The 26,487-nt window shown below is 40.9% G+C and overlaps 1 protein-coding gene across 1 annotated transcript in view; it reads left to right on the forward strand.

The window, feature by feature from the left end:
* The window catches only part of LOC144824333 (uncharacterized), a 610,480-nt gene that overhangs the window by 523,878 nt on the left and 60,115 nt on the right, over positions 1-26,487 (forward strand). The window contains exon 23 of the mRNA XM_078683450.1: positions 22,709-22,834. Coding sequence (XP_078539576.1) covers positions 22,709-22,834 — 126 coding nt within the window. The remainder of the gene's footprint in view (positions 1-22,708; positions 22,835-26,487) is intronic.

The following is a 26,487-nucleotide window of genomic DNA, read 5'->3' on the forward strand; positions in this document are numbered from 1 at the left end:
CCCACAGAGATAGTCTAACCTTGGTCACCTGACCCAAGACCTTGACAGTTAAATCAATCAAGAAAATGGGTCTATATCACCTGGGATCCGCACATTCATTGTTTTTGAAAATAGGCAAAATAATGGATTGTGCCCATGAACTTTGGGGACCAAAATGCACAGCTAGATAAAAAGGGGGTCCATATAACAAGCTCGTTCTTAATAAGATCTGCTGGGATTTCATCAACCCACCAATGCCTTATTTCCTGCTAGCCTAGATAGAGCACTTGCAACCTCTGAGGTGGGAAAAAACAGGCTAGCATTTTCCTGCTGGGACACAAATATAGAATGAGATTGAATGTTAGACCATGAGTCACAGAAGTATATAGATGAGAAACGTCAAACCACCTATCTTCCTTTATCACTGAAGTCAATGAAGATGCATCCTCCACCATTGGCGCTATCTCGGATTCGCATTCACTAACTGTTCCCATGCATCATCACTTATGCGTTCTTTTCTTTCCTTAGTTATCTTTTGATAAAGGCTGCGTAAGAACCCCATCTCCTCTTTGTCCCTAGGTGAACATCTGAGGGCTTTCATTAGATCCACTGTTATCCATTTCAGGCATCTCCCTTGATCAGTTGGGATGAGATGTTTTGTCAAGGCAGAATCTTAACAACACCCATGACTACTATTGGGATGGGAGAATTCAAATTCAAACCTTGGCTCTGGGAGGCACAACTTACATTTTTCAAGCCTCACATCCATAAAAGTGATAACTTCAGAGTGGGCAGACTAACCTTTTGGGTTATACACGTTTAAAAACAAAAGATTTGTTTTATCAGGGAAGTTAGGGAGAAACGCTCCTACATTGGGGTGTCGGTCTCTAACTTATCCATTAGACAATTCAAAGGCAATGACATTATGGTTCCCACCTTGGCCTGCCCATATGTTGATGGTATAGCAGCACTAAAAAAAGAGGACAGAATAATCTAGGAAGGTAGTGTCTCCAATTGACCACGTTTCTTGAAGGCTTGTAGGGCCAGTAAGTAACATCGCCTAACAAAATCTAGCCAATTCTGATTGATGGCCTTCTCCTCGAAACCAGCAACATTCCAGGAAAAAAGACTAAGCGGATCAATTATTTCAACTCCTGCACGAGGAGAATCGGATCCCGACAACACAAATAGTAGAAGGTAATACATTGACCCCCTCAAGTGTGTTAAAAGCATAAAACCTACTAAAGAGGGGAAGGGAGGTAGCACTTGCCTTAGAAGATCTTAGATAAGACCTGTACTGCCCGGGATTCTGCAAAGGTGGGATGTGCCTTGAAAAGCCTGGATTCAAATTATGTATATTACCCGGCCTGTAAAAAAAAAGGAAACAAGTGGCAGCACTTCAATGCTCCCAGTTGAAGGTTCCTTGTCCTCAAAAAAGACACACGTTCTGCCTGCTGCCCGTATATTATTAACAGTTATCACATACAAGTCACTAGTAAGATGTTTGGGTTACCCCCAACCGTCCCTACCCTATGTATCATATTAATTTGGGCAGAAATACACATATCAGCCCCTGCCCTTGTCATCAGCTTGTTCTTGAGCTGACAATAGCTTTCACCAGTATTTAACTGGTGTGGGGGGTACGTTTACTAGAGCAACCAAATATGGTGTGCAGTCAGGGAGAAGTTGAACCGCTCTGGGCAAAATTGCACAGGTTGGGGCCCTTGATGGAAATACTGAATTGTATTTTCTTAAAGAGTGTGAGGCCGGAATGTGTCCAGACATGCCCGGGACAGGATGGCGAGTGACATGTCCATCATCCATAGTTCTGGCATGAATATTAACAAGCATTTCAGTTGTGACTGCGCCAATGACCTTACTCCCAAGTCATTATCGAAAGTAGTGTCTCTGGTTAATAGGGGAGCGGGGGAAGTGTCATATGGCTGTTCCCTATAACCTCATTGCCTCGTGAAACTGTAGGAGGTACAGGAAGACTGAGTAGACAGGCAGGCTGTTCTGAATGGACAAACCAAATGATTACAAGCTGACATATGAAGGATTTTCTCTATTGAGCCATTATTGAGGTCTAGAAAGTTCACCAACTTCATGTTAAAGGCAGAAATAGCTTCCTGTACACAATTAAAATCATTCCTCAGACTATCAATAATAGATTTAATATCTGTCAAACATTTAGATGCCAAAACAGGCATAGCATATCTCTGTCCAAGTCAGTTGATGAAGTATTACAGTTAGGGGTGACTGCAGGGGTCAGATTGCGGGATTGATCCATGATCGAGGCTTCCGAAGATGACTGTACATTCATGCCAGTCGGCTGTAATACATCCATAATTGAAGAGAGCATGACCCGTGCCTCCTCAGCTGCTTGTAAATTTGAATACATTGGGCAAATAGCCCCTGGACAGGCGGTTGTCGACTTCCCCTTATAAAATTGTGTTATCTTGGATTTTGAAGCCTTCAGTGCATGTGCCGCTGGTAGGGTTCTCCTCCACTGTCAAATTATCCCTATCCTGTAAAGTGCAGTTGTTGCCTGCATGTCTCCGAGCGGTCTTGGGTTCTTTTCCAACATCCGAGGGAAGGTCAGCTTCCTTTCTGTTCCCCATAACAATAAGAGTGAAACACGGAGAAACAAAACAGTCTCACCAAGACACACCAAGCATTGTCCACATACAGACCCAAGTAGCCCTGCCTCTTCCTGTCACTGACAGGCCAAGACGGATCTGGTCTTGGCCCAGTATTCGACATAGTCCCATTCCAGCCAACAGAGACAAGTCCACCAGGAAATTATCTCTTACTACGGGAGTAGCAAAGCATTTCTCCTCTTTTTGCCTGTTTGAGAACAGGTATTCCCTGGTCTTTATTTTGGCACTGCCTCCAATTCACACTGCCCTTGTTATTAGGGTGCAGCATCAAAATCAGTGGTTGTTGCAACCACCCCAACTCCCATTGCCCTCCCCTGTCACGCTGAGTACAGCATGAAAGAGTGCCTTATTTAAAAGGCAACGTCAAGCGGCTTAACACTGCCTTGCAAATAAGGCGAAGAACATATCACCACAGGAACGTCACTCAAAGTGACTTTCCTGTGGTGATAGGGGCTTGCAAATATACCACTTAATGAGAATTCTAAGTTTATCTTGGGGTCCGTAGAGGGCAAACAGCATCAAGCTGATTTGTCTTTTGTGCAATCCAAAACGCAATCTCATAATGTTTTGTAGAGATTTTACCCATAATGGCATTAATATTAACTAGACTAATTACAGCTAACTGTGCCTGTCCAGCTCGAGGAATCCTTGCTGGCACAGTTTTCAAGGTAGCATTATGAACTGCATCAGACATTGATACAGTCTAACCAGACGGTTCAAGAGAGCAAGTCTCTCTTGATGTGTTAAACGATTGGCATCCAGAATATGCGTGTAGCCTGCTAAGACCAGCTTGGTAGCCCCTTCATTACTGAAAGGACCCAATCTTAAATTCCGTTGGGTATGTGGGAGGGTGCTTGGGACCAATGATGATGTTCCTGGTAAGTTAATGGGATTTCTAAATACTCATATATTCTATATGTAGCTGGAACAGCACCTTTAATCTATGTGTAAAATATTTGTGAATTTGCATCAACTATAGGAAAATTACCCCTAGAATAAAAAAAATCACATTAATATGTTTTGTGAGCCTCAACCACACAGGTAGCTTCTCCACCTTCATTGGGGAGCTCATATCTCGTTAAATTATTAGTTACTGTCTGTCTACAATTAATAGCAATAATCAATGCTTGTGTCATATTAATGATTCGAATTCAATGAGAGGAAACACTATAAAGGACTATTATTCTATAGAAATAAATAGGTGCTTCCTATTAAACTGAAGAGGATACACCCTTATCACCACAGACATCTCCAAATAAAGGCAATAAAGGAGCCTTATGCACACTAAAGAAGCTATTCAGAATACCCATTAAATAGTTACGACATGTTATTTTATGGGTTTTTATAAAGCGCGAACTATCGCTCCGGGAGGAGCATCTTGGCGCTGTGCAAGCATGAAGAAGATAAGTGATCGATGATAAGTGGTGAGGGTCTGGAACTAAATAGCTGCCAATACAGAGTTGTCAGGTTGCTGATATACCCAAGTCTTAAGGAGTTTTCTGAATTTACTCTCTTTTCCAGTTAGTCTAAGGTTCACGGGTAAGTTGTTCCATGCCCTTGCTGACAAAAAGGTAAAGGTTTTCCCACCCCTAGTCTTATACTTGAACCTGGGAATCACTATAAGATTTGTTCCAGAGGATCTCAGACATCGTGAGGGGTTGTAAAAGGTGAAGCGTTTTCGAAGGTACTGGGGCCCTGTGCCCTTCAGAGCTTTAAAAACGGTAAGTAAAAGTTTAAAAAGAATTCTTTTATGGAGTGGTAGCCAGTGTAGAGAATTTAATGCAGCTGAGGCAGATGACCTTCTGGGGAGTTTCAGGACCAATCTGGCGGCTGCGTGTTGTATACTCTGAAGCTTCCTCAGGGTGGACTTTTTCACTCCCACCATTAGGCCATTGCAGTAATCAAGTCGGGAAAGGATCAAAGCTACCGCGACTGATTTTCTAGCTGCAATGGGGAGGAAGTCAAAGAATTTCTTTAATGATTTGATAAGTCCGAAGCATCGACCAGCAGTGATCCTGACATGATCGTCGAAGGAAAGGGAAGAATCAAATTGCACACGCAGGTTCCGCGCGGAAGATGCTGCACTAGGTGGGGCCTCTGATCCTATGGGCCACCAGTCCTTCGGGCAGAAGGATAGATTTTTTCCCAACGGTATGATCTTTCGTGGTGCAGTGTTATACCTTTCCTAAGAATTTAGTAGGGCTGTATAGTTAGATCAACATACTTTATAATACAGAGGCTGAGTCATCTTATGTCATCATTAAATATTGGTCAGCTAGCTCACAGTACCACATCTAAACTCCTAAACCTCATAGATGCTGTCACCAACCTCACACATGTCCTCTGTTATTCCCAAGGAATTTAGGGAAACAGATCTAACGTTTTTGTTTGTCACTTTTGCATGCCAAACGTTTTACAAAGAGAAGAGACAATAATACATTTGCAACTGTTTATTGAACAGATCCAATCATTGTAAGTAAAATATGAACAGCGATGATTAGTTGGATGAGACACATCATTATTATAATCATTATTAAAATGGTGAAATGCACAAATAATTCAACAACGATAATTTGTCCTAATGTTACCCCTATCTATCACTAATACCCCTACTCTAGTGAGAGCATTATGGGAGTATTCTTATGACAGATCCAGTTGGAATGATTTAACCCCATACCATAGTGTAATGTCTCAGGAAGCCGGCATCAGTGCATTAAGGAATGTACTCTCTGAGTGTGCAAGCCTCCACCCAGCTGCCTATACAGCTAACTTCCTTCGTAGGATGAATGTCGAGGTCTGCGGAGCGGCATCTAAGTCAGTGCTCTCCGCGGCATTCATGATTACTCTGATGAGAAGTGCCTCTCACCAAATTCTAAACAGACGCTGTTTCGACGCTGTTTAAATAATAGAACATCGCCCTTATCGCCTTCTGTTAGATAAGAAGAATAACATCTTTATTTAGTCTGGGAAAAAGAAGTTGTCTCCTATGAGCACATAATAAAGCAAGGACATTGCGTTCTACTATGTGTGTCCCTGGAACGAACCAAATGGTTTAGTTTAAACGGAAGAACACAGAAAGGAAATCTCTTTTTTTAGCCTGGAACTAACAGTGCAGACTACAGAACAACATCTACCTAAAATGAAAACGTGCATGGCATCATTTTCTGTTAGTGAAAAATATGTGCAAACCACCATTTTAAAAAGATGCCAAGTTGAAAAGGAAAACTAAAATAGAGACTAATTATAGTCCCTGCAACAATACGAGATTTGAAGGCTCCAGTCAAATTACATAAAATCTGAAGAGAGGTAAAGGAGGTGCTCCCATACATAGTGAGTCTCCATGAAACCCTCTGGAGAACTACTTATACTGTTAACTGTTTCTAATGTTATTCCTATATATCACTAATTGTTTCTAATGTTATTCCTATATATCACTTGTACCCCTACTCTAGCGAAGGCATGATGGGCGTATCCTTCTGCCAGATGCAGTTGGAATGATCTAACCTATACCTTGTTTTAATGTCTCAGGAAGCTGGTATCAGTGCATTAACGAATACTCTCGGTCTGAGTGTGCAAGCCTTCATACATCTGCCTGTGCATCTATCTACCTTCTTAGGATTAATGTTGAGGACCTTGCAACAGCATCCCAGTCACAGCTATCTGCAGTGTACATGATACCTCTGGTGTGAAGTGCCTCTCACCAAATACAAAACGGATGCTGTTTAAATAATAAAGCACCATCCTTCTGGCTTTCTGCTTGAGACGCAGAATAACACATTTTGTTTGTCTGGGAAAAATAAGTTGTCTCCTCCGAGCACATAATAAAGCAGGGACATCAGGTTCTAGTATGTGTGTTTTGGAACTAATGGTGCAGACTAAAAAACAACAATGTCTACCAAATATAAATGGTGGTTGGAATTTGATAAATTATTGGTCAAAGACAGACTCATTACCCAGTCCCTACGAGACACCGTTAACTACTAATTTAAAAATATTGACAAAGGAGAAGTGGCCCTTAGAATTTTCTGGGATGTTTTTAAGGATGCATGTAAGTGGACAGTGTGTAGCAGAAAGGGTTACACAAAGAAAACCTAAAAACCTATATCAAGAAACTGAGCTTTTTTTAGCAGAGGGAGAAGATAAAGCTGTGGGTTCTCTGCTGAAAACAACTGTGTTGAAGGGCCAGATTACCCTCCTGGCCAATGGAAAATCTGAAAAAGCTTTGTTATGCTAAAACCTAAATTTTTATGAGAAGGCAGACCCAAGGGGGTATACACCTGTTACAACGCATTTTTTACTCCGCACTACCACTACAACGCGACCATTACTCCGCATACTATTACAACGCATTGCGCTGGGGGGCGCTCTAGGATAGGGAATAAGTTTAATTTTCTATCCAACACCTTCCCTAGTGTCCACGGGGACTGGAGTTGGAATAGAAAATTATACTTACCACTATCCAGCACCTCTAAGCGCTATGCGTTGTAACGGTATTCGTTGTAAATACCGCGTTGTAATGGTATGCGGAGTAAAAGTATGCGTTGTAACGTCATACATCCACAAAAGGGACATTACTCCTGGCTATGATATTACGACAGCAAGCAACTGTTAAGAGATTTCCCATATTATGGGGGAACAAGGAAATCCCATTACTAGAGAGGAGGATAAGAGAAGGACATTCATGAATTACTATCCAGCATGTTACTCAGAAGAACCTGTGAACCTAAATAAGGTGGATACTTTTGTTATGGGTGCTAAACTCCATGTTTTGACCATGGCTAATCGTGATGCTATAGAGGAACTGATTACACCTGAGGAGGTCCTGAAGGTGATTTCAGACCTCCGAATCTGTATAATCAAAGCACCAGTACCTGATGGGCTGAATAATAGCTTTTATAAATATTTCAACAGTGAGCTAATTCCACATCTTGTAGAGATATTTAACTCCTTTCTCGGCTTGCGCGATAACACTCACAATGACAGGGGCCAATATAACTCTTATGCATAAAGCTTACAAACCTGCAGATATATGTGAGGTGTACAGGCCTTTAGTGCTCTTAACTTCAAATGCAAATATTTCTTAAAATCGACAAGCTGTGAATAATGTAAGGTTAGTGTTACACATCAGCTAAACGGCAAATTGCAGGAAAATCTCTATGACCATACTGTTTCTATATGCTAAAAAACAACATTCAGCAGAGTACGTTGACCTTTCCTTTGAGGTGCTTACAGGAGCAGGATCTGAGCCCACACTCGCTGTTGTGGATGGACGGCTATTATAAAAATCAGTGTGCATTATACTAGATGATGGAGCAAAAACAAGGACTATGGTGCCGATTCTCAGAACAAATCTGAGCTAAAATCCTAAATGTACTACTTTTGGTATTCACAGAAGGTATTTAGTAGTAGTAAAGTTAAGACTCCTAACTTTACTATACTAAACTGAGATCAAATCCTAAACTTACTACTTTTGGTATTCACAGAAGTCATTTAGTAGTAGTAAAGTTAGGACTCCTAACTTTACTACTACTAAGTGCCTTTTGTGAATACCGAAAGTCGTAAAGTTAGGATTTTTTGTCAATTTAGTAGTAAAGTTAGGAGTCCTTATTTACTACTACTAAATGCCTTCTGTGACAAGCAGTTAGAGATCACATTGTGACAGATACCCCATTGAACTGAGTGAAGGAGAAAATGATATACCTGGGAATTGTTATCACACTGAAGCGCCACAATTTCTATCTACCCCAGACTCTTTAACAATCTTGCTACAGATTTAAGCGGATGGCAGAAACCTTACATATCCTCTTTAGGTAGGGTAGCAGCAGTAAAACAACTAACGGCCTGTTTGCAAGTATGGCGGACAGGGTTACTCCTTCACAAACATGACGGACATCTTGACCACCAAATGAAAGTTCCTTTATATCCAATGAAACTTTTAATACAGCAGAAAGGATATACAGAATGTATCACATTGCAATGCATACATTTACAATGCATGCCTTTACAAAGCAGTTTTTACATCGCAACATCCTTTACAACGCATTATTTTACATAGCATGCCATTACACAACATTTTCAGAAACTACCTTTACAAGGCATTCCATTCCATTGCATTATATCTTTGCAATGCATACCATTACAATGCATACCATGACATTGCATTTAAGGTAAGTGTTAGGTAGTATTGGGGTAATAATTACTTTTCTAACTCCAGTGAGTGCAACAGTAGGGTAAGTGTTAGAAAGTGTAGGGGTGAAAATTACTATTCTAACTCCAGTGAGTGCAACTGTCGGGTAAGTGTTGGATAGTGTAGGGGTAAAAATGACTATACTAACTCCAGTGAGTGCAACAGTAGGGTAAGTGTCGGATAGTGTAAGGGTACTATGCATTGTAATGGTATGCGTTGTAATGACATGCAATGTAAAGGATGTCGCGATGCAATGACTGCTATGTAAAAGTAGTGCGATATAATGACTGCATTATAAAGGTTGTTTCCCAGATATACATCATGTTTGTGATGGTGTATCCCATCAAGCAAATTCTGAATCAGGCCGTAAATGTCTTACCAAGATTATGATATGTATTTCAGACATAGCCAGTTAAGTACCTGCGATAGTTATGAAATGCCTCCAATCAGCCGCAGACCATTTCACTTGGCGGGAAAGCGTGCATGCATTTCTCGTAAAGTGTTGAAGGCAAATACGAGATCAGGGGGCGCAGGATTACCGGATGTGAAATAATGCAAAGACTGGTCCACGCACTAGACAGAATGACATCCATCAATTGATCAATCAGTATTTGTACATCTGTCACCCTTAGGGGTATCTGGGTGCTGAAAGTGCTGCGTCTCTGTCAAATAGCCAGGTCTTGAGTCGCTTTGTGATAACCACCATGGAGGGTGCTGTTCGGAGGTAGAGGGGTAGGTTGTTCCAAGTTTTGGCGGTGATCTAGGAGACAGAGCAGCCCCCACTGTGGCTGCAATGGGGTGTATGTGTGAGGGTGAGTCAGGCACAGCTCAGTTGTCTTGTGGGCCTGTGGAAGTTCAGTTAGTGGTTAATGTATGAAGGTCCCTGGTTGTGTAGAGCCTTGTATGCTTGCATGAGGATCTTGAACTGATATCTCTTCTGGATGGGTAGCCAATGGAGGTCACTAAGGTGAGGGGTGATTTGTCTTCATTTGGAGAGGTCCAGGATGAGCCTGGCTGTGGTGTTCTGTATGATCTGGAGCCTTTGAGGAGGTGGTCAGAAATTCTGGAATTGGATGTATGGGGATGTGACTGTAATACAACAGACACCATGGTCAATACCATGGAAGCCCAAAACTGCTAGCACCCTGTTTGCTATTTTTCGGATATGTTATTGGCAACATTGGAGATCTATGATTTGGCTACATTGTTCTTTCTTCATATCCATTTTGGTTTCTCTTATTTATATGCTGGTTGAGTTGTCTTGATATTTATGGAGCACTAAGTGATGGAGGGACCACTTAATGTGGTGGCATTGCAAGTGATGCTCATAAGTGCATGCTGGGGTCAGGGCCACCTGTATTGACAGTGATTAAGCATATACTGCATGTTACGTTGACTGCAGAATTGATTTGAATGGTGAGATATTAATACAATGGAGAGTGTTTTGCTGGTGGATCGTTGTATAGTTGAATGCTGTTTCTTCATATTTTTCACTTTTAGGGTTTCCTATTGAATATGAAAATATATATATTTTTATATATATATATATATATATATATACAACACACACACACACACACACACACCTGCAAACAGACACATGTGATCAAGGCTCTTCGGAGCCGAAGCGCGTAATGGCCGTCATACTGAGGGGTGAATAAACAGACTCTTTTGCACTTTACCTGTGGTCCGGTCTCCATTCTTTCTGACTGAAGGGCCAGTGGCAGTGGCAAGTGGAGTATTCGAGATATATATATATATATTTGTTGAACTGTTCTCAAGAGTTTGTGGTCTATCATCTTATGAGTTTTAAATGATTTTTTCGATCTAATTACATTTTTGTCTTCTGGAGATTCTTGTGTATTTTCAGGTCTGTTATTTTGGGCCTTGGTGCTTCTTAGCTGGACGTTTCTGTGGCAATTTTTCTTTGCACAGTAATTTATCACTGTATATAAAGAGCTTGCATCAACTAGTGTTGTCATTATGTTGTCAGTCCTATATTTATCTTTAAAGTTACCTTTCTCTTACTGAGTGTGTATTTTTGGGAAATTGAAAATGTTTTAGACCTTCAGTTCACAGTTTAATATTTACTTGGTAACAGATGAGTTTGCGGGCGGGCAGGTGAGCGTGGCTTGTGCTCTGCTTTTGGAGCAGCGCAAGGGAGGAGTGGTTGCCCACTCCAAAGTGCACAATGGCTGTTTGGTTGGACCTCTCGGGCCGCCCAAACCAGTCATGTGCACTTTTTCCTTCTCCATGCAGGCTATATTACAGCCACCATAGAGAACATGCCCACCCCTCTAGCCCCTGGCTGAGCGCCGTGTCACTGCGCTAAGACCAACTACAATGCTGCATTGCAGCATTGGGATTGGCCTAGGGAAGGGAGTCTGGCTGCCTGCTACCTGTTCCTGGAGTCGGAGACAGGAGAGCATGAGCAGAGACGCTGGACCCGGCCTGAAGGTAAGTTTTATTTTTTTAATTATGCTCCCTCTAGCGTGACCAGCACCACTTGACTCCCCGAATGATCCCCCATGAGACACGCCAGTGCCCCCCCACCCACGACCCATGTCCACCGCAACTGCTGCAATTCTTTTTTTCAGAATAGCAAAACTGATCATGTAATGGTCTGTGTTATACACAGAGACATAGACTGCATCCTCTTTCATTGGTCTGTGTCTGGTTGTTGTATTTTGGGCTCATTGAAGATGTTGATGGGAACTCCCATCTAAATGCCATTATTAGAGTGCCCTATTCAAGGCTTTGCTACTGGATGAATGAAAGTAATGTTCTGACAAGCATATGTTAGTAAAATATTCATTAACTGTAGAGATGACAAAAATAGCTGGGGTTAATTTGATTAACATGGGATAGCAAAGAGAATTATTGTGCAAACAGTGCCACTTGTTTTTTCCTGGCCAGAAAATGGGAGGGAGTAAACCTATGAAAAACATTTCAGTCATTCTGCAGTTACGGATCAGGCAGTCTGATACCTGTAGCTGCTCACCATTTTCGAGATGAGATTTACACATGGCGTTGACTAACGTGCTCACCATCTCAAATGAGGGGGGGCTGCCTCCAACAACAGAATTTTTGAGAGTGAAGTTACCAGTAGTAACTTTTCACCTGTTGGTAGAGATCAGCGAGATGGAGAACTCCCTATGCAAAAGTGAAGGGAGAATTATTAAAGAGTATTATTCTTTTAATGCATACTATAACTGTAAATTATTATTATTAATTATTATCCTGAAAATAATAAAATAATGTTTCATGTTAACTCCTCAAATTAAATGTTTTTTAAATGATACAATAATTGTAAAATATTGATTCAATATATAAATATTGCATTTTAAACTGTAATTTAAAAAAATACTCCGGGTCACTAATATTTTTACTTTTTATTTAGGTAAACTTGGCTAAAAGTTTTAGATTAATACATGTAAAATATTTCTAATCTTTTTAAAAACAGTTGTATTTTATAAATTATATTTATCATTATTTGAACAAAATAATCAATATTTATCCATTATTTATCACTTAAAGATATATATATATATATATATATATATATATACAATTCGAATTGCAAAACTAGTTTAATTTATTTAAAATCATTTCCAATGGGGTGTTATTTTAATTATCTGCTTTCATTCCTTTCTATGTGAATGAGTAGCAGTACCAGTGGTTGTCCATCTGTGGTGCTTGGCATACTTCAAGGCTGTGATCAAGTAACTTGAGCCTGATTTCACACCTTTAGGGCTGTGGTAAATTTAGAGGTGTATTTGCACATTGCAATGTTCTTACTCTTTCGTGGGTGTTTGTTTTGTATTAGTATGAACCCTCCCAAATACTTACCTAAGCCCCACTCATTTAGTAGTAATTTATCCCCACTTCCCTTTCTCTGCCCTTGGTCCCTTCCACATTTACCACTAAAATGTATACCTAAATGTGCAGAGATATCCACCACCATTTCCAAACAACCTTAGAGTTTAGCAGACTTTTGAGAAAGAATAGCATTAGTTCATATTGTGTCCTCCAGAGACACACAGCTTTTCACCAAATGCAGCTGATACTTCAGGACAACAGCCAGATTTTCCTTCCCTGGAGTAGGCTCATTGTGTGTGATTTTTTGGGGATTTGATTTGTGTGCATGTTTAATGCTGTAAGGCAAGCCACACCGCAAGATATTACCTGTCTCTTAAGCCCCCAGGTAGATTGATGGATCTATCATCAACAAAGCTGATGTCCTGTGGGACCATCATGCTTGCCATTCTGGCCAAATAGCTGTAAATGTGGATGAGTGGGTCTACTGCTCACCGGACATGATGTACTGCAGGCTTTGGGCCAAAAAATGGACAGATTCACATGTAAGTATAGCTTTCCATTAATAAGCAGAACCATGTTTAAACAGGTAGCCAGTTCTCACTATTTATATTGTTTAAACATGCTGTTAGAGGAACATGTGAGATCCTGTACAATATGTCATGGTCGTTGATGAAAAGAAATTTGACATTTTATTTTGTTTATTTCATAAAGATATTTTGGTCACTTAATAGTCATTATTCTTAGCATTTGCAACAGAAATTAGTAGTTCCTTGACTTTTTGTCAACCACATCTTCAGGAATAAATGTTATGTATTGCTCAGTTGGCCTTTAAAGTAATTTTGCCCCCTTTGAGGCAATGGGTGCTCCAAGGAAGTGCCATGAATAGTAGGGTACAAGCTAGAGGACACCGATGTGACCCCTGACTGTTCCCAAATGACGTCCATGGTCATGGGTATAATATTTCAGCTGACTAAGGGGTCTTCTTCTTTGGGAGAACCTCAACCAGCCTGGTGATTGCTCGGGTTTAACTTCAGAACGAGGTTTCAGATCCTGTGTCCTGATGGCAGGAGTTTGAGTTTCTTATGGGTTGAACCTGGCTGTCATTCAAAACCATCGTAGGTGCAATGAGCTAGGAAAAATTGGGAGCCAGCTAGATGGTGGCTTTTGGATCTCACATCTGGTAACACCCAGCGTTTAAGAAGGGATTTGGTGGTTAATATTGCTAATTCTTTCTCTCCTACTACCGGTCTTTAATAAATTCTGTTTTTATAATCTAACCAATGCTTGTATACTGATTTTAAATTTTGGATCAACTTGTCAGATTAATTGCTCTCTTTCTATTCCAGTTAATGTATTTTACAAACATCTGTTTTAATGATATGCTGTATCTTCAATAAAAACAAAATATTCTACTTGCCTATATTTTCTCTGTGACACAAAATTGATTTTTTTGCAACTCTTTGCAAAAGTAATTGTACCATGTTTTTGCCATTTTCAAGCTTTACTCTGCAAACGTGCCTTCAGGCCTGTTCCTAGTTGGGGGGTGAAGTTCCCTTGGCTGCTGAGGGTCCTTAGCAGCCAACAAGGCCTCCTGTTTGCTCCAGTAAGCCCCACACAGAGGGATTGCTGAGAGGTGGTCATAGGCCATGAACCCTTTCTCCACCACTCTGCAAACGTGCCTCCTGGTGCACTGCTGGTCAGGGGATGAGGTCCCCTTGCCTGCTGAGGTCCTCTGGACTAAAGTGGACTTCATCCCCCATGCAGCAGTATGCCAGGAGGCGCATTTGCAGAATAGTGGAGAAAGGGACTGTGGCCTCTGACCACCTCTCAACAATCCAGCTCTGTGGGTCTTACTGGAGATAACAGGAAGGCTAGTTGGCCCCCTAGGCCCATCAAGAGCCACGGGGACTTCACACCCCTACTAGTAGTGTGCCATGAAGCGCATTTGCAGAGTGGTGGAGAAAGGGGGCTTGGCCTCTTACAATGTCTCAGCAATCCCACTGTATGGAACTTACTGAAGGTAACAGGAGAAGTAGTTGGGATTCAAGGACATCCTTAGTGGCCAACTACCCCTCCTGTTACCCCCAGTAAGTTCCACACAGCGGAATGGCTACGCGGACTTTGGAGGCCATGCCCACTGTCTCCACCACTCTGTAAATGCAGCTCCGCTCGTGATGCACTAATGGTTGGGGGAGGAAGTCCACTTTACTCCTGAGGGACCTTAGGTGTCAAATAACCCTCCTGCTACCCCATGTAAGTCCTACACATGGGGATTCCTGAGAGCTGGTTGGAGGCCCTGTCCCCTCCATCCACAACTCTGCAAACACGATAACTAGTTAAAAAAACATAGAAATTCAATGAAAAAAAACAAATGTTACAGGGACGTTATAGTTAGCAAATAGAATTTAAAAAACCTTAAAAATTCACTGAAAAAAACAAAGGTTACATGGACTTTATAGTTAGCAAATACAATTTGAAAAAAACCTTAGAAATTTACCAAAAAACAAAGGATACAGTTTTTTTACAGTTAGCAAACACAACAAAGGTTACAAGGATGTTATAGTTAGCAAATAGAATTAAAAAAAACTTACAAATTCTGTAAAAAAAAAACTAAAGTTACAGGGACGTTATAGTCAGGCTGACATTTCACTGGTACAAAACCAGAGAAATTCAGCTGTTATAGTTACCTGAGTTAACTATAACTCGCACATCCGCAATGCACTGCTTATGATCTCACATATTACATAACTCATGACATGGTCAGTGACATCACTGACGACATCACTGATGACATCTCAAAAGACATCACTGATGACATCAGTTATCACAGCATCTGTGATGCAGTCACTTACACCCCATTAGAATCTTTTATACACCCACTGCCACTCCCACACAACCATTCACAAAGCCATTCACAAAGCCATACCACTACTTACATGCCCACTCACTGATTCATAGATATACAAACACATCCTATCACTTACACATACTGCTACTCATACACCCACTTACTCACTAATACAGCCATTGACATATCCACTCATAAACCCATACAGCCATAGACCTACTTACACTCCTAGACACTCACCCACGCAGTTAGGCACAGAGCAACTTACTCACCCAAACAGTAACACACACACCCGTATACTTACTCATACAAATAGTAACACATGCTCACTCACCTATACAGTTAGTGCCAGAAGCACACACTCATCTATATAGTCACTCACCTATACTGCCTTTCACATACCCAGTTACTTGCCCATACTGACACATGCACTCAATCACTGGCACAGCCATACAGACACTCACTCACCCATGCAGCTTCTCAGACATGCACACAGTATCTCATATGGCCACCGACTCACCCACTCACTCGTCCATACTGGCAGTCACACGTCTCCTCACCCACATACGCAGGCAATCAAACAACCATAGAGGTAATCAGGCAACCAATCAATTACCCATATAGCCATTCATATTCCCACTAACACATTTAAACATCAACTGACAGACAGATACACTCATTTACACAACCAGTCACTCATCTATACATTCACTGAGACACCTTATCACTCACTTATATTGTCAGTCATGCACCCACTGAGTCATCCTTACGGACACTCATACACCCACTGATTCACCAATACATCTTAGTATATATATTTAACACTCATAAACTTTTTAAAAACAGTGACTGGATGATGTCATCACTGATGTCATCAGTGAAGTCATTTGAGATGTCAGTCAGTCAGTCATAATTACTTTATTTGGTTATTATTAAAAACCATAAAAGTGTGTTAAAAATACCCATCAACAATACAAACAATATAAAACTAAAAAATAATTTTACAATGCTGAAAATTTCCCAAGGGTTACTCTGCAGGTATAAAAGAGCTGGTCTAGCCTGCAGGAAACCTTTGTTCTTGGAAGGATATACCGCCTGCGTATAGATAAATAGAAATCGCAGAACAGGCAAAATGGATAGTATCCTGCTTAGAGAAACAATTGCATGCGCAAGGACCCAGGTCGTCTATCTTAGCCTAGCCTAAAGCGTCAGCCAGCAAAAGATGTAAATAATTAAACCTAAGTCTCGTCAAGAGAAAGCGGTGTTGAGGCTTAGTGACAATGTCCAGGTAAGGTTCCTTGGAATAGGAGGTTTTTAGGAGCTGGTGGGCATGGACAGTAGGTTTCAATAATTCCAAGGTCTCTCTGTCTAGGGATACTATACGCAGAAATGAGGTCTTGGCCCACATAAGATCTTTTTTACATAAATTTTCTGGGTTGTCAAACAAGGTTTGGCGTCCTAGCAAGTCAGCTGTGATCTTCAAATGTCTCAACCACGGTATACTACTGGCCCTATCTAGAGCCATAAAATCTAGTTTCATCTCTTTGTTCAGCACCAAATCAGGATTAGACCAGATCGGGATTCATTTAAGAATGAGAGACATTCTAACCGAGTCAGTAACATAGCCGAGGCCCACCTCTTGATGGATTATGTATGAGGATATAGATTGGGGGACTGAAAGCAGGCTTCTTAAAAGTTTATTTTCAACCATTTGGAGCTCAGTGCAATTATTAGAACCCCAAATTTCTGTGCCATACTTCACATTGGTGATGCTCTTGGCCTTATAAATATTCAACATGGCCTGCATGGTCCTGGCGCCCAGCCTCTGGACAAAATCAAGAACCGCACCTGTTGATCTGACCATCGCATTTCTATTCGTCCTCCTTTGCAGGACCCATGAACACCTATCGTCGAATAAGACACACAGGTACGGGAATGTGGTGACCCTAGTTACTTTGGTCCTGCCACAACAAAACCTTCTGGCTATCTATGACTTCCCTCCCAGGGTCATAATGTGTGACTTTGACAGGTTTACAATTAAATCTAATAAGCCCATAAAATTTGTGAAGGCGGTCAACAAGTGCTGAAGCCCCACATGCCCTCTACATGTCATTTTGTGGAATGGCCATTAAAAACTACATCCTGCAGGACTGCTCGAAATCAACTGGGGATGCCAGGAAAGGTTTTCCGGCACATCAACCTAGACTCAGCAACTTGAACCTTCAGTTCTTCTTTACTGGCCCTGCAAAATGTACGGTGTATGCTGATGTGAAACATCATATTTGTGTTGATCATAATACTTGCAGGCTTTTTGGATGAAAGAGGTAGTCTAAACATGGAGACCCAACACAATTACCCTCCAGAGAAGCAGAGTTTTGATAACAGCAGTCAATCACTATCTGTGATCTTATTGACTTCCGTATGTTCCACATCATTGTTTTCCATCCTGTTACAGGCAGATAAGTGTACCTGTTGCATTTAATTCTGCTCTGATGTTCTGATTAGTGTTCCAGTACTAATAAATATGTCTGGCACACATAATGTAATATTCTTTCGATATAACATAACAACATACTTAGATTTGTTGTTTTCTGCTTTCCCACGCTCTAAGATGTGCGTCCAAGCACATTGGATACTTATTAATGCTGTACAAGTCCTTAGAGAGTGTGGTCTATTAATATTACCTGCTCTGGTCAGTGTATCATCCTTATCTAGATTTGTGACTACTGTCTTACACTTCTTATTTTGCTACCGGCCCATTTGGTTTCCTTATATTAAGTAACCTAGTTACTTGACTTTCATAACCTTCTTCTCAATACTGAGTTAGATACGTATTGTAGAAAGCTCGTAAATGTTCTGACAGATGTTTAATCACCTATAATTTGTGTCACTATGCTTATTGTTCTTTAGATCATTAGAACCACATGTACACCATATTAGAACTATTACATTACCTCTGTGACCACTGGGATGTTTTCCTGCTGTTGTCTCTCCTCTGTTTAGTGGTAGAAGTGGGATAGGAGTGCTGGTGGGTCTTTTGGATGGTTACTTTTTTAGTGCTTACATTGTATTAAGTATTTGAATTTCTTCATTTTTGCCTTACACAAGTTCTATGACATGGCAAGCCAACCTTTTTATCTAACTTTTCCTATTCACTGGTGGCAGAGTGTTCCTACACTGATCCTCATATGTGACATATTACCCCATTTATATTGAAGGAGTATGATTACACAGGTACTGGGTCAACCAGATTTGTGTGAACCGTCGCCCCCTGGGAGACATTCTATAGCCTAGGTCGGTCCATTGTTCATGTATCACCAGACTATACATGCATTCCTACATTATGGCTAGTTCTCCTCTCTCAATAAATCTGAAGGTGATCTCACTGAATGTTAAGGAATGTAATCACCCCATCGAACGAAAATGTTTTAGATCTATTTAAACCTAAGTAATGGTTTTATTACAAGAAACTATTATTGTACCTAATAAAGCAGCTTTCTTTGAGAATATATGGAGAAGAGGAGTTCTTTGTTTCCCGGCAACAACAAGAAAGGCGTGGTGATTTTGATTTCCAGAAAATCAGGTCTGACTATAGAACCTCATCAAATAGACACCGCAAGAAGCTGGACACTCAAAAAACTTTACAAAAACTGACAAGTCTTTCCATGTTATCAATGTCTATGGGCCAAACATAGATGACTCAGACTTCAAGGATTCCTCAACTGCACTACTGAGTCACATCTCGGTTGACAAAATGATTGTAATGGGCGGCGACTTCAACCTCCCCCTAGACACAACTTTAGACAGGCAGTCAAAATCCTTATTCCATGCACCAAATCTGCTCCTCAAATCATGCTTCAGATTCCATCTACGAGACTGTTGGATACTAAAATATCCTGATACCAGAGATTATTCTTTTTTCTCTAATCCACACAAATCGTACTCGATTATCTCCCCATCTCTAACTCTCACCTGCACCTCATTGACCAAACAGATATCCTATCTATGTTAATCTAACCTGTTAGATTTGGCATTTTAATGACGAATCCCTCAAAGATACTGTATCCAGGAACACTATAGAAAAAAAACATTTTAACTACATTAGTGCAGTAATTTCTCCCGCCACTTTCTGAGATGCACTTAATCAATGGTTAGAGGCAATCTAATAGATATACAAGCAAAACTCATTTTGGAACAAGAAATAAAGATGCTAGAGGTACGCCACGTGGCCCCCGTGGATACCTCTACACTCGCCCTACTAACAAAAAGGAAGCATGAATACAACAGGATATTGAGTGAGAAAGGAAGGGTTTTGATTAATAAATATAAAGGCTTGAAACTATGTGAGGCAAATAAAGTGGGGAAAATGCTTGCGTCCTATCTAAAACACAAACAACATCAAAAGGGCATCACGTTGATTAAGGATAAGACAAATGTGATGTACACAACCCCACAAAAGATCCTAGAGGTGTTTAGAGATTTCTACGAGTCACTAAACAAAGATGATTCCCAGACCTCTAACATAATGTTCAAGGCATACCTAGATGGTACACATCTACTTAAAATCTCTGAGGAGAATAAAAAGGCCTTTAATTTGGCATTCAGTACAGAAGAGATAACTGCAGCAATCAAAACCCTGAAATCGAACAAGGCCCGGGTACTGTATGGTTTTACTGGACATTTCCTCAAATCATATACGTCCTCTCTCACTTTCACACTTGTAGATCTATTCAATCATTTTGTGGCCTTTGGCTCTATCTCAGGAACCATGAGTGCAGCCACTATAGTAGTGCTCCTGAAAGAGTTTAAGGACCCAACAGTGGCTAGAAACCTTTTGCCAATTTTGCTAATAAATTTAGATGGGAACTTTTCCACCAAAATCTTATCTAAATGACTAGAACCTTACTTACTGCAATAAAGAAGTCATTCCGGGTAGGTTTTATGAAGAGCCATATGTGTAGTAACAACAACACACTACTACTGTGCCATGTCGTAGAAAAAGCAAAGACAACTTCTTCTGATACCGTTACGATAACATTAGATGCCAAAAAGACGTTTGATAGGGTATTGTAGCTATTTCTCCGAGTAATCTTGGTGCTGATTTTAGCTTAATGCTGCCTCATAAATATAGTCCCCTTTAATGTTAAAGAGGCGTGCAATGGGTGTTGCTGGGGGCGTTCCTAGCACAATCCATGGCATTTTGACACTGATTCAGACGCAAAATGGTACAAAGAAGAGAAATGTCCTAATTTCTCCTTGTTTTTCCTTTTTCCTTTTTCTATGTGAGCTGTATTCTGCAGCACACATAGAAAAAAAGGAAAAAGCCTCTGGTGAATGTTTTTGTGCTGCAATGTTCCCTTCCTGCACAAAAACAATCATCCCCTCAATGCAGGTACCTTTGCACCATGGTGCAAAGGTGCCTGAGTTGGCGCACCGCAGCCCATTGTGCACTGGCAGAGGGGAAAAGGACAGGAATGTGCTGGGTCCCATAGATACAGCGCATTCCTGCCCTTTTCTTTTGCCGTAGGGCAGCGCAGCAGGAAGGCCTGAAACACATAAATGAGGCCCTTAGCTTTATGTAATGTTTGCTTTGAACAGGAAGCAGTTGAATTGCAGGATTGGAGAATATATCTGTCAGAGTTTATGCTCCTATCAAAATGAGTCAAAATCCACAACTTTATTAAATAGCGATTTTTAGGGAATCGCTATTTAGGAATCACAATTCCTTATGCATGCAAATCACAAAAAAAATTGTGTTTCCTACAAAAGCCTTAATAGCGACTCGCAAATTGATACTCGCTATTAAGGAATACCTTTCATTTCATTCCTATGGGTTCTAGGGGGCCAAAAGGCTGCCCTGCTGCACCCCAAAATTTGATTTGACATGTATGCGCATGTGGCGCACACATATCTGTGTGCACTACATGGCACTTAGAAAATGCAATTTTATGCATTTTTCCATCAACTTGAAGCAAAAACGCAATTTACGAATGCATGATGCATCGCATTAAGGGAATCACAATTTGGGCTTGATGCATCGGAAATAGCATTTTACTTGTCACAAATGGGCTGATTGTACAAATCGGCCCGGCTGCAACCGGGAAAATGGTTGATGCATGTGCCCCCTAGTCTCTTGTTCCAGTGGTCCATGGAGGATGTGCTAATTATCACACCTTTTAAAACTCAGGGCCATATTATCAAGCAAGCGCGATACATTATCGCCACTTTTATCGGCAGGAAACTAAAGCGGCGATAATGGGCATTTTCCGTCCGATAAAAGCGGTGATAATGTATTGCCCTTGCTTGATAATATGGCCCCAAATGCCTTAGGGATGGGAATTTCACAGGTGCAAACAAAAACTCATATTACCAGTTTCGCAAAGTAAAATCTACATGTACGGGTATTGATCTCTCATTTTTCCCCAGTAAATGTTATCTGGTTTCACATGGTGAAATTTACCTAGGGAAAATTACAGGTGAAGTGGCAATTACCATATACCTCGCAATTCCTTCACTATGCAAACAGGAGTGTTTGGAGGGATCGGAAAAATACAGGCCACTCGTAATGCGGGTATTGGAGTTATTCTCACAAAGGAAGAGCAGGCCTTTCCTAAAATTAGAACATCAGAGAGAAATGCCTAGTTGTTGTTACTGTGATATTATATCTCTACAATCTTGTATGTATTTGCTATTTTTTGTATATCTTTCTTTATAAAAGGAAATATCTTAAACCCGTGTTAATTAAGTTGTAATGCAGATCGAATAGAAAAATGCCTTTTAACCTTATGTTATTAAACCCAGTGGTTATTCGGTTTCCTGGGAGCAAGTGTATCAAGGCTACTCTATGGAATTGATCTCACTTTTTTTTTATTGCAGTTACAGTAGGATTTACTTTGTATTTTTCCTGCAGTTTTTTATTTAGCACTTTCTATGACATTTGTCGAGATAAACTATTTTGCTATTTCTTCTTTAATATACCTTGTTTGACTTAATGTGGAAAGCATTATGATGCTAACTGTAGTAATTTCATTGTACGTGTAACATTCGTGCTTGCTATAATACTTATAAAAACTATCAACTTCTTATAGTTTCTTAAAATGTTCTTTTGTTTTATTTTCATCCCTGACTGTAAAACATATGTAAAGGATAATTCAGTCAAAAAATTCAAACATTTAAAAACATATATATTACCTACTGTACTCCTTTTCATTCCAGCCTGGTGAGACCTGGATCCCATATTCCAAAGCTAACTGTACTGCTTACACCTGCAGTTACATCAACGGGCAGTTTGTCTTGGCTGAGTCATCAAAAAACTGTACTGCAGCGACGCAACCGATTTGTGTATGTTTTTTTGCCTTTTATTTTTAATCTGATTCGATATTACAATAAGAGATGGGGGCCCTCATTACGATTGGCTGGGTTCATAATGCAATAAATATACCTGTTAAAATCTGATACCTCGGAATCAGAAAGGAATATGTGCGAAATATATTGGGCCTATTTACAAGTTGCTTGTAATATTTAGACTCATGCGTTAACCCCTTTTTATTCATGGGTCGAATTTATGAGTTCGAAGGTATTTAAAGCATCCAATACTTATTGCTGTGGTAAATTACTCAGCCTTTGTTTCATTTAGGCAGTTCAAACCTGCTGAAATTTAACAGGGGAAAACATAGGGTATTTACCATATCATCTGGAATGAGCTGCTTTAAACACCAAGATCTGCATGTTATTTCCCTTAAACTCGTAATAGGTGTTATTTATCGCATCTGATAAATGACATACCCCACGTTATCATTATTTATCAGGGGCAATTTATAACACCTTGTTAGAAATGGGGTTTCTGGTTGGCTAGTGTATACGCCTAAGCAAGCCAAAAACCCATGACTCTAGTTGGAGCAAGTCAATTACACACCAAAGATAACTTGTGCTCACCCACTGGTAGCTTGGCGCAGAGGAGGTGGGCTTATCAGAGGCAATGTGTAAAGCGTTTGCGCAACACACTCACACCAAGAACACAATGAATACACCACAAAAGAGACTCCACACAGGATTATATAAATATATAGTTTATATTGTACATAAACATAGACCAAAAACAACATGTATCATAAATACTGTGCATATTGTGCCAATACTAGAATCATTATCCTGACAATGGCAGAATGAAAAATGGCATACAGTATAACATCAGGGCATGAAATGCAAGAGTTATGTTAGAGCAGGTGTCTCCAACCAGTCCATGGTGTAAAAACCTTCTGGGTAGCTCCCAGCGTTGAGCTCATTTTTTACTGAGACCTCCAATGAATAAGTGTTGCATTTTCCTTTTAAAGTTAAGGAAAAGCTATGATTATTTTAATTGTAGAAATTTAAAGTGAACAAATGCTTCTATGAAACATTGTCTTCATATATTTCTCTACTTCAAATTAAGCCAATTAAGTACTAATGTTTTATGAAGCATGTTTCTTCACTTTAAAATTCCTCACATTTAAACAATTGACTGTCTTTTCCAGTTATAAATATGGCACCATGTATACAAGCCACTAGGATGTAATATGCCTGCTGTTTGTAAAGACACTTTCACATGGGAGAGAATTAAAATGATGAGTTTTATTAATACATATAAACATTAAGTTAACTTTTAAGTTTAATTTTCTCCCATTTCAAAATGTCCCATTAACAGACAGCATCTTTCTCCGAGTGACTGGTAGACATGCTGCTAGATTTATAACTGAAAAACACAGCCATTATTTTAAAATTGGTTAAATTGGTTAAATTTAAAGCGCAGAGAAATGTTTCGTCAAGTGCAAAAAAAATTTCCTTATATCAGCATTTTTTCAGAACATTGCTCTTTAAATTTCTCCTGCAAAAAAATGGTTGTATATTTGTGTTGTACATATAACGGTCCCACATATGGTGAAAGATATGTCCTTGTCACAAGTACATACAACACAGGCTCTCAGTCACCCACACTCATATACCCCATTCATTAACACACATGTTCATACATCCCCACAGACTATGCACTCACTGATACACATGGCAACCCTATCCTAGTACCCTTCCTCATAGTATCTTGTTCAAATCATTGTATCTGGCTCAATATGACATTAGGTTAAAGTCAATTAATTGGGGCGAGGGGATATCTAACAATGCGCAAGTTATTTGTCCATCAAATGGTAACCCTATCCTAATACCCTTACTCATAGTATTTTGTTCAAATCATAGTATCGGGCTCCATATGACATTAGGTTTAAAGTCAATTAATCTAAGCGAGGGGATACCTGGTAACAATGCGCAAGTTATTTGGCCATCAGTAGCTCACAACAATCTTCACTGATTGTAAGTAGCTCTGATTGCAGAAAAGGTTGGAAACCCCTGGGTTAGAGGTATGACACATCCATCACCAAATATCACCAGTAATGCAGAAAACACGAAATACCACCAGAAACCTCAGCAACAATAAGCCCACATGGACACAGAAACCCCTGCGCCCCTATTAGCAGGGTTACAGTATTCTTTGGGAGCCCTGGTGCAATGGTGTCATGTAATCACAACACTTATGCTGCAGGAGCACATGTACCCCTACTACAAGTGATCATGGACAAACTGGGAGCCCAAAGCAACCCTGGCAGTTTTGTCGGACCAGCCGATAGAGGGGTAGGAGAAAGTGTGATTTTGTTACTAAGGCCTATATTGCAGCATCGTAGCAAAACCGTCCCCCAGTAACAAAACTGGCCCCCACTGCTGCAAAACCAGCCCCCACCTGTGCAGCCTACCAGGGAAACGCCTGATGCCCACTATGGCCAGTCAGGCTCTGCAAGTGATATGGTAATTTTAGTAATTTTCCTCAAACACAAGTTGGGCCCTACTTTGAGGTCTCACCCTGTGTGGCGAAACTCAAGTCAATGCCCCCCAAATTGCATACTCCCAGCTAAAGTGGGGGCGCAACTGTAGTTGTCAGCAGGGAGGTCTCACTATGTCCCCAGTGTGTAGGATTCACTAAAATGCAGCTGCCCTTGAGCACACAGTGCAGCTGCTTCAACACAGTACGTGTTGGCACAGAAATCCCTGATTTCTCTTCTGGCCTGGGCAACAGTATCTGTGCAGGGAACTCCTCAGTCTGGGAATTCCTCAGGGCTCTGTGGATGTCAGCGGGCCCTGGAAGTGGGCCCATATTGTCAGCTCACTGCACACTCTGATCTTGGGTGCCTGGCCTACTCTTAGGTTGCTGGGCTTCTTGTCAATGCCGGGGCTCTGCTGTGAGATGCTGAGGCCGCGCCTTCTCACAGCGGTGCCTTTAATCTGCACCGGTGCTGCTCTTGATCGGCTCTGAAGCGCTCAAGACGAGCTGATGCATCCTGGGTACACCTAAATCCGCTGGTCCTTCCAATCTTGGCAGCAATGTAGAGTGCTCACCGTACGCTGGTTAACAGTGCCTTGATGGAAGTACTCCAGGTTTACCCAGAACGAAGCACTCCGCACATACTGCCCGAAAGAAGGAGGGGTGCCAATAACATTACGCTCAACACACACTAATTGCAGTTGACTTGAGAGACCAGACTCAGAGTCCCACAGCCAATTCTGGGCAGTCACCAGTCCAAGGGAAAAACGTGGGAGCAAAAGCAGGAAGCAGTAGACAGGCAGACCAGCACTACAAGGCAAGTAGCTCCAATGGTGATCTCTGCTGGCAGCAACGCTTTGCCTGTGTAGGACAGAGTCAGGGAGCAACTGGCAGCAGAGCAACAAACAGAAAAGCAATCCAGTGAGTCCTTTAGGCCACCCAAGAAGTAGCAGGCAGCAGGACAACAGCGGAAGAACCATCCAGATGAGTCCTTTGATCAGCGCAGCAGTCCTTCTGATAGAGGTTCGGTTCCAGTTCCAAAAGTGCTCTGAAAATATGGGCTCAGAGCCCCTGCAGTTATACTCAAGATTGACTTTTTTCAAGCTGGAACTTCAAAGGAAACCTTAGAAGTGTACGACAATCCCTCTCA

This window comes from Lissotriton helveticus, chromosome 3_1 (assembly GCF_964261635.1).
Source record: "Lissotriton helveticus chromosome 3_1, aLisHel1.1, whole genome shotgun sequence".
Lineage (NCBI taxonomy): Eukaryota > Metazoa > Chordata > Amphibia > Caudata > Salamandridae > Lissotriton > Lissotriton helveticus.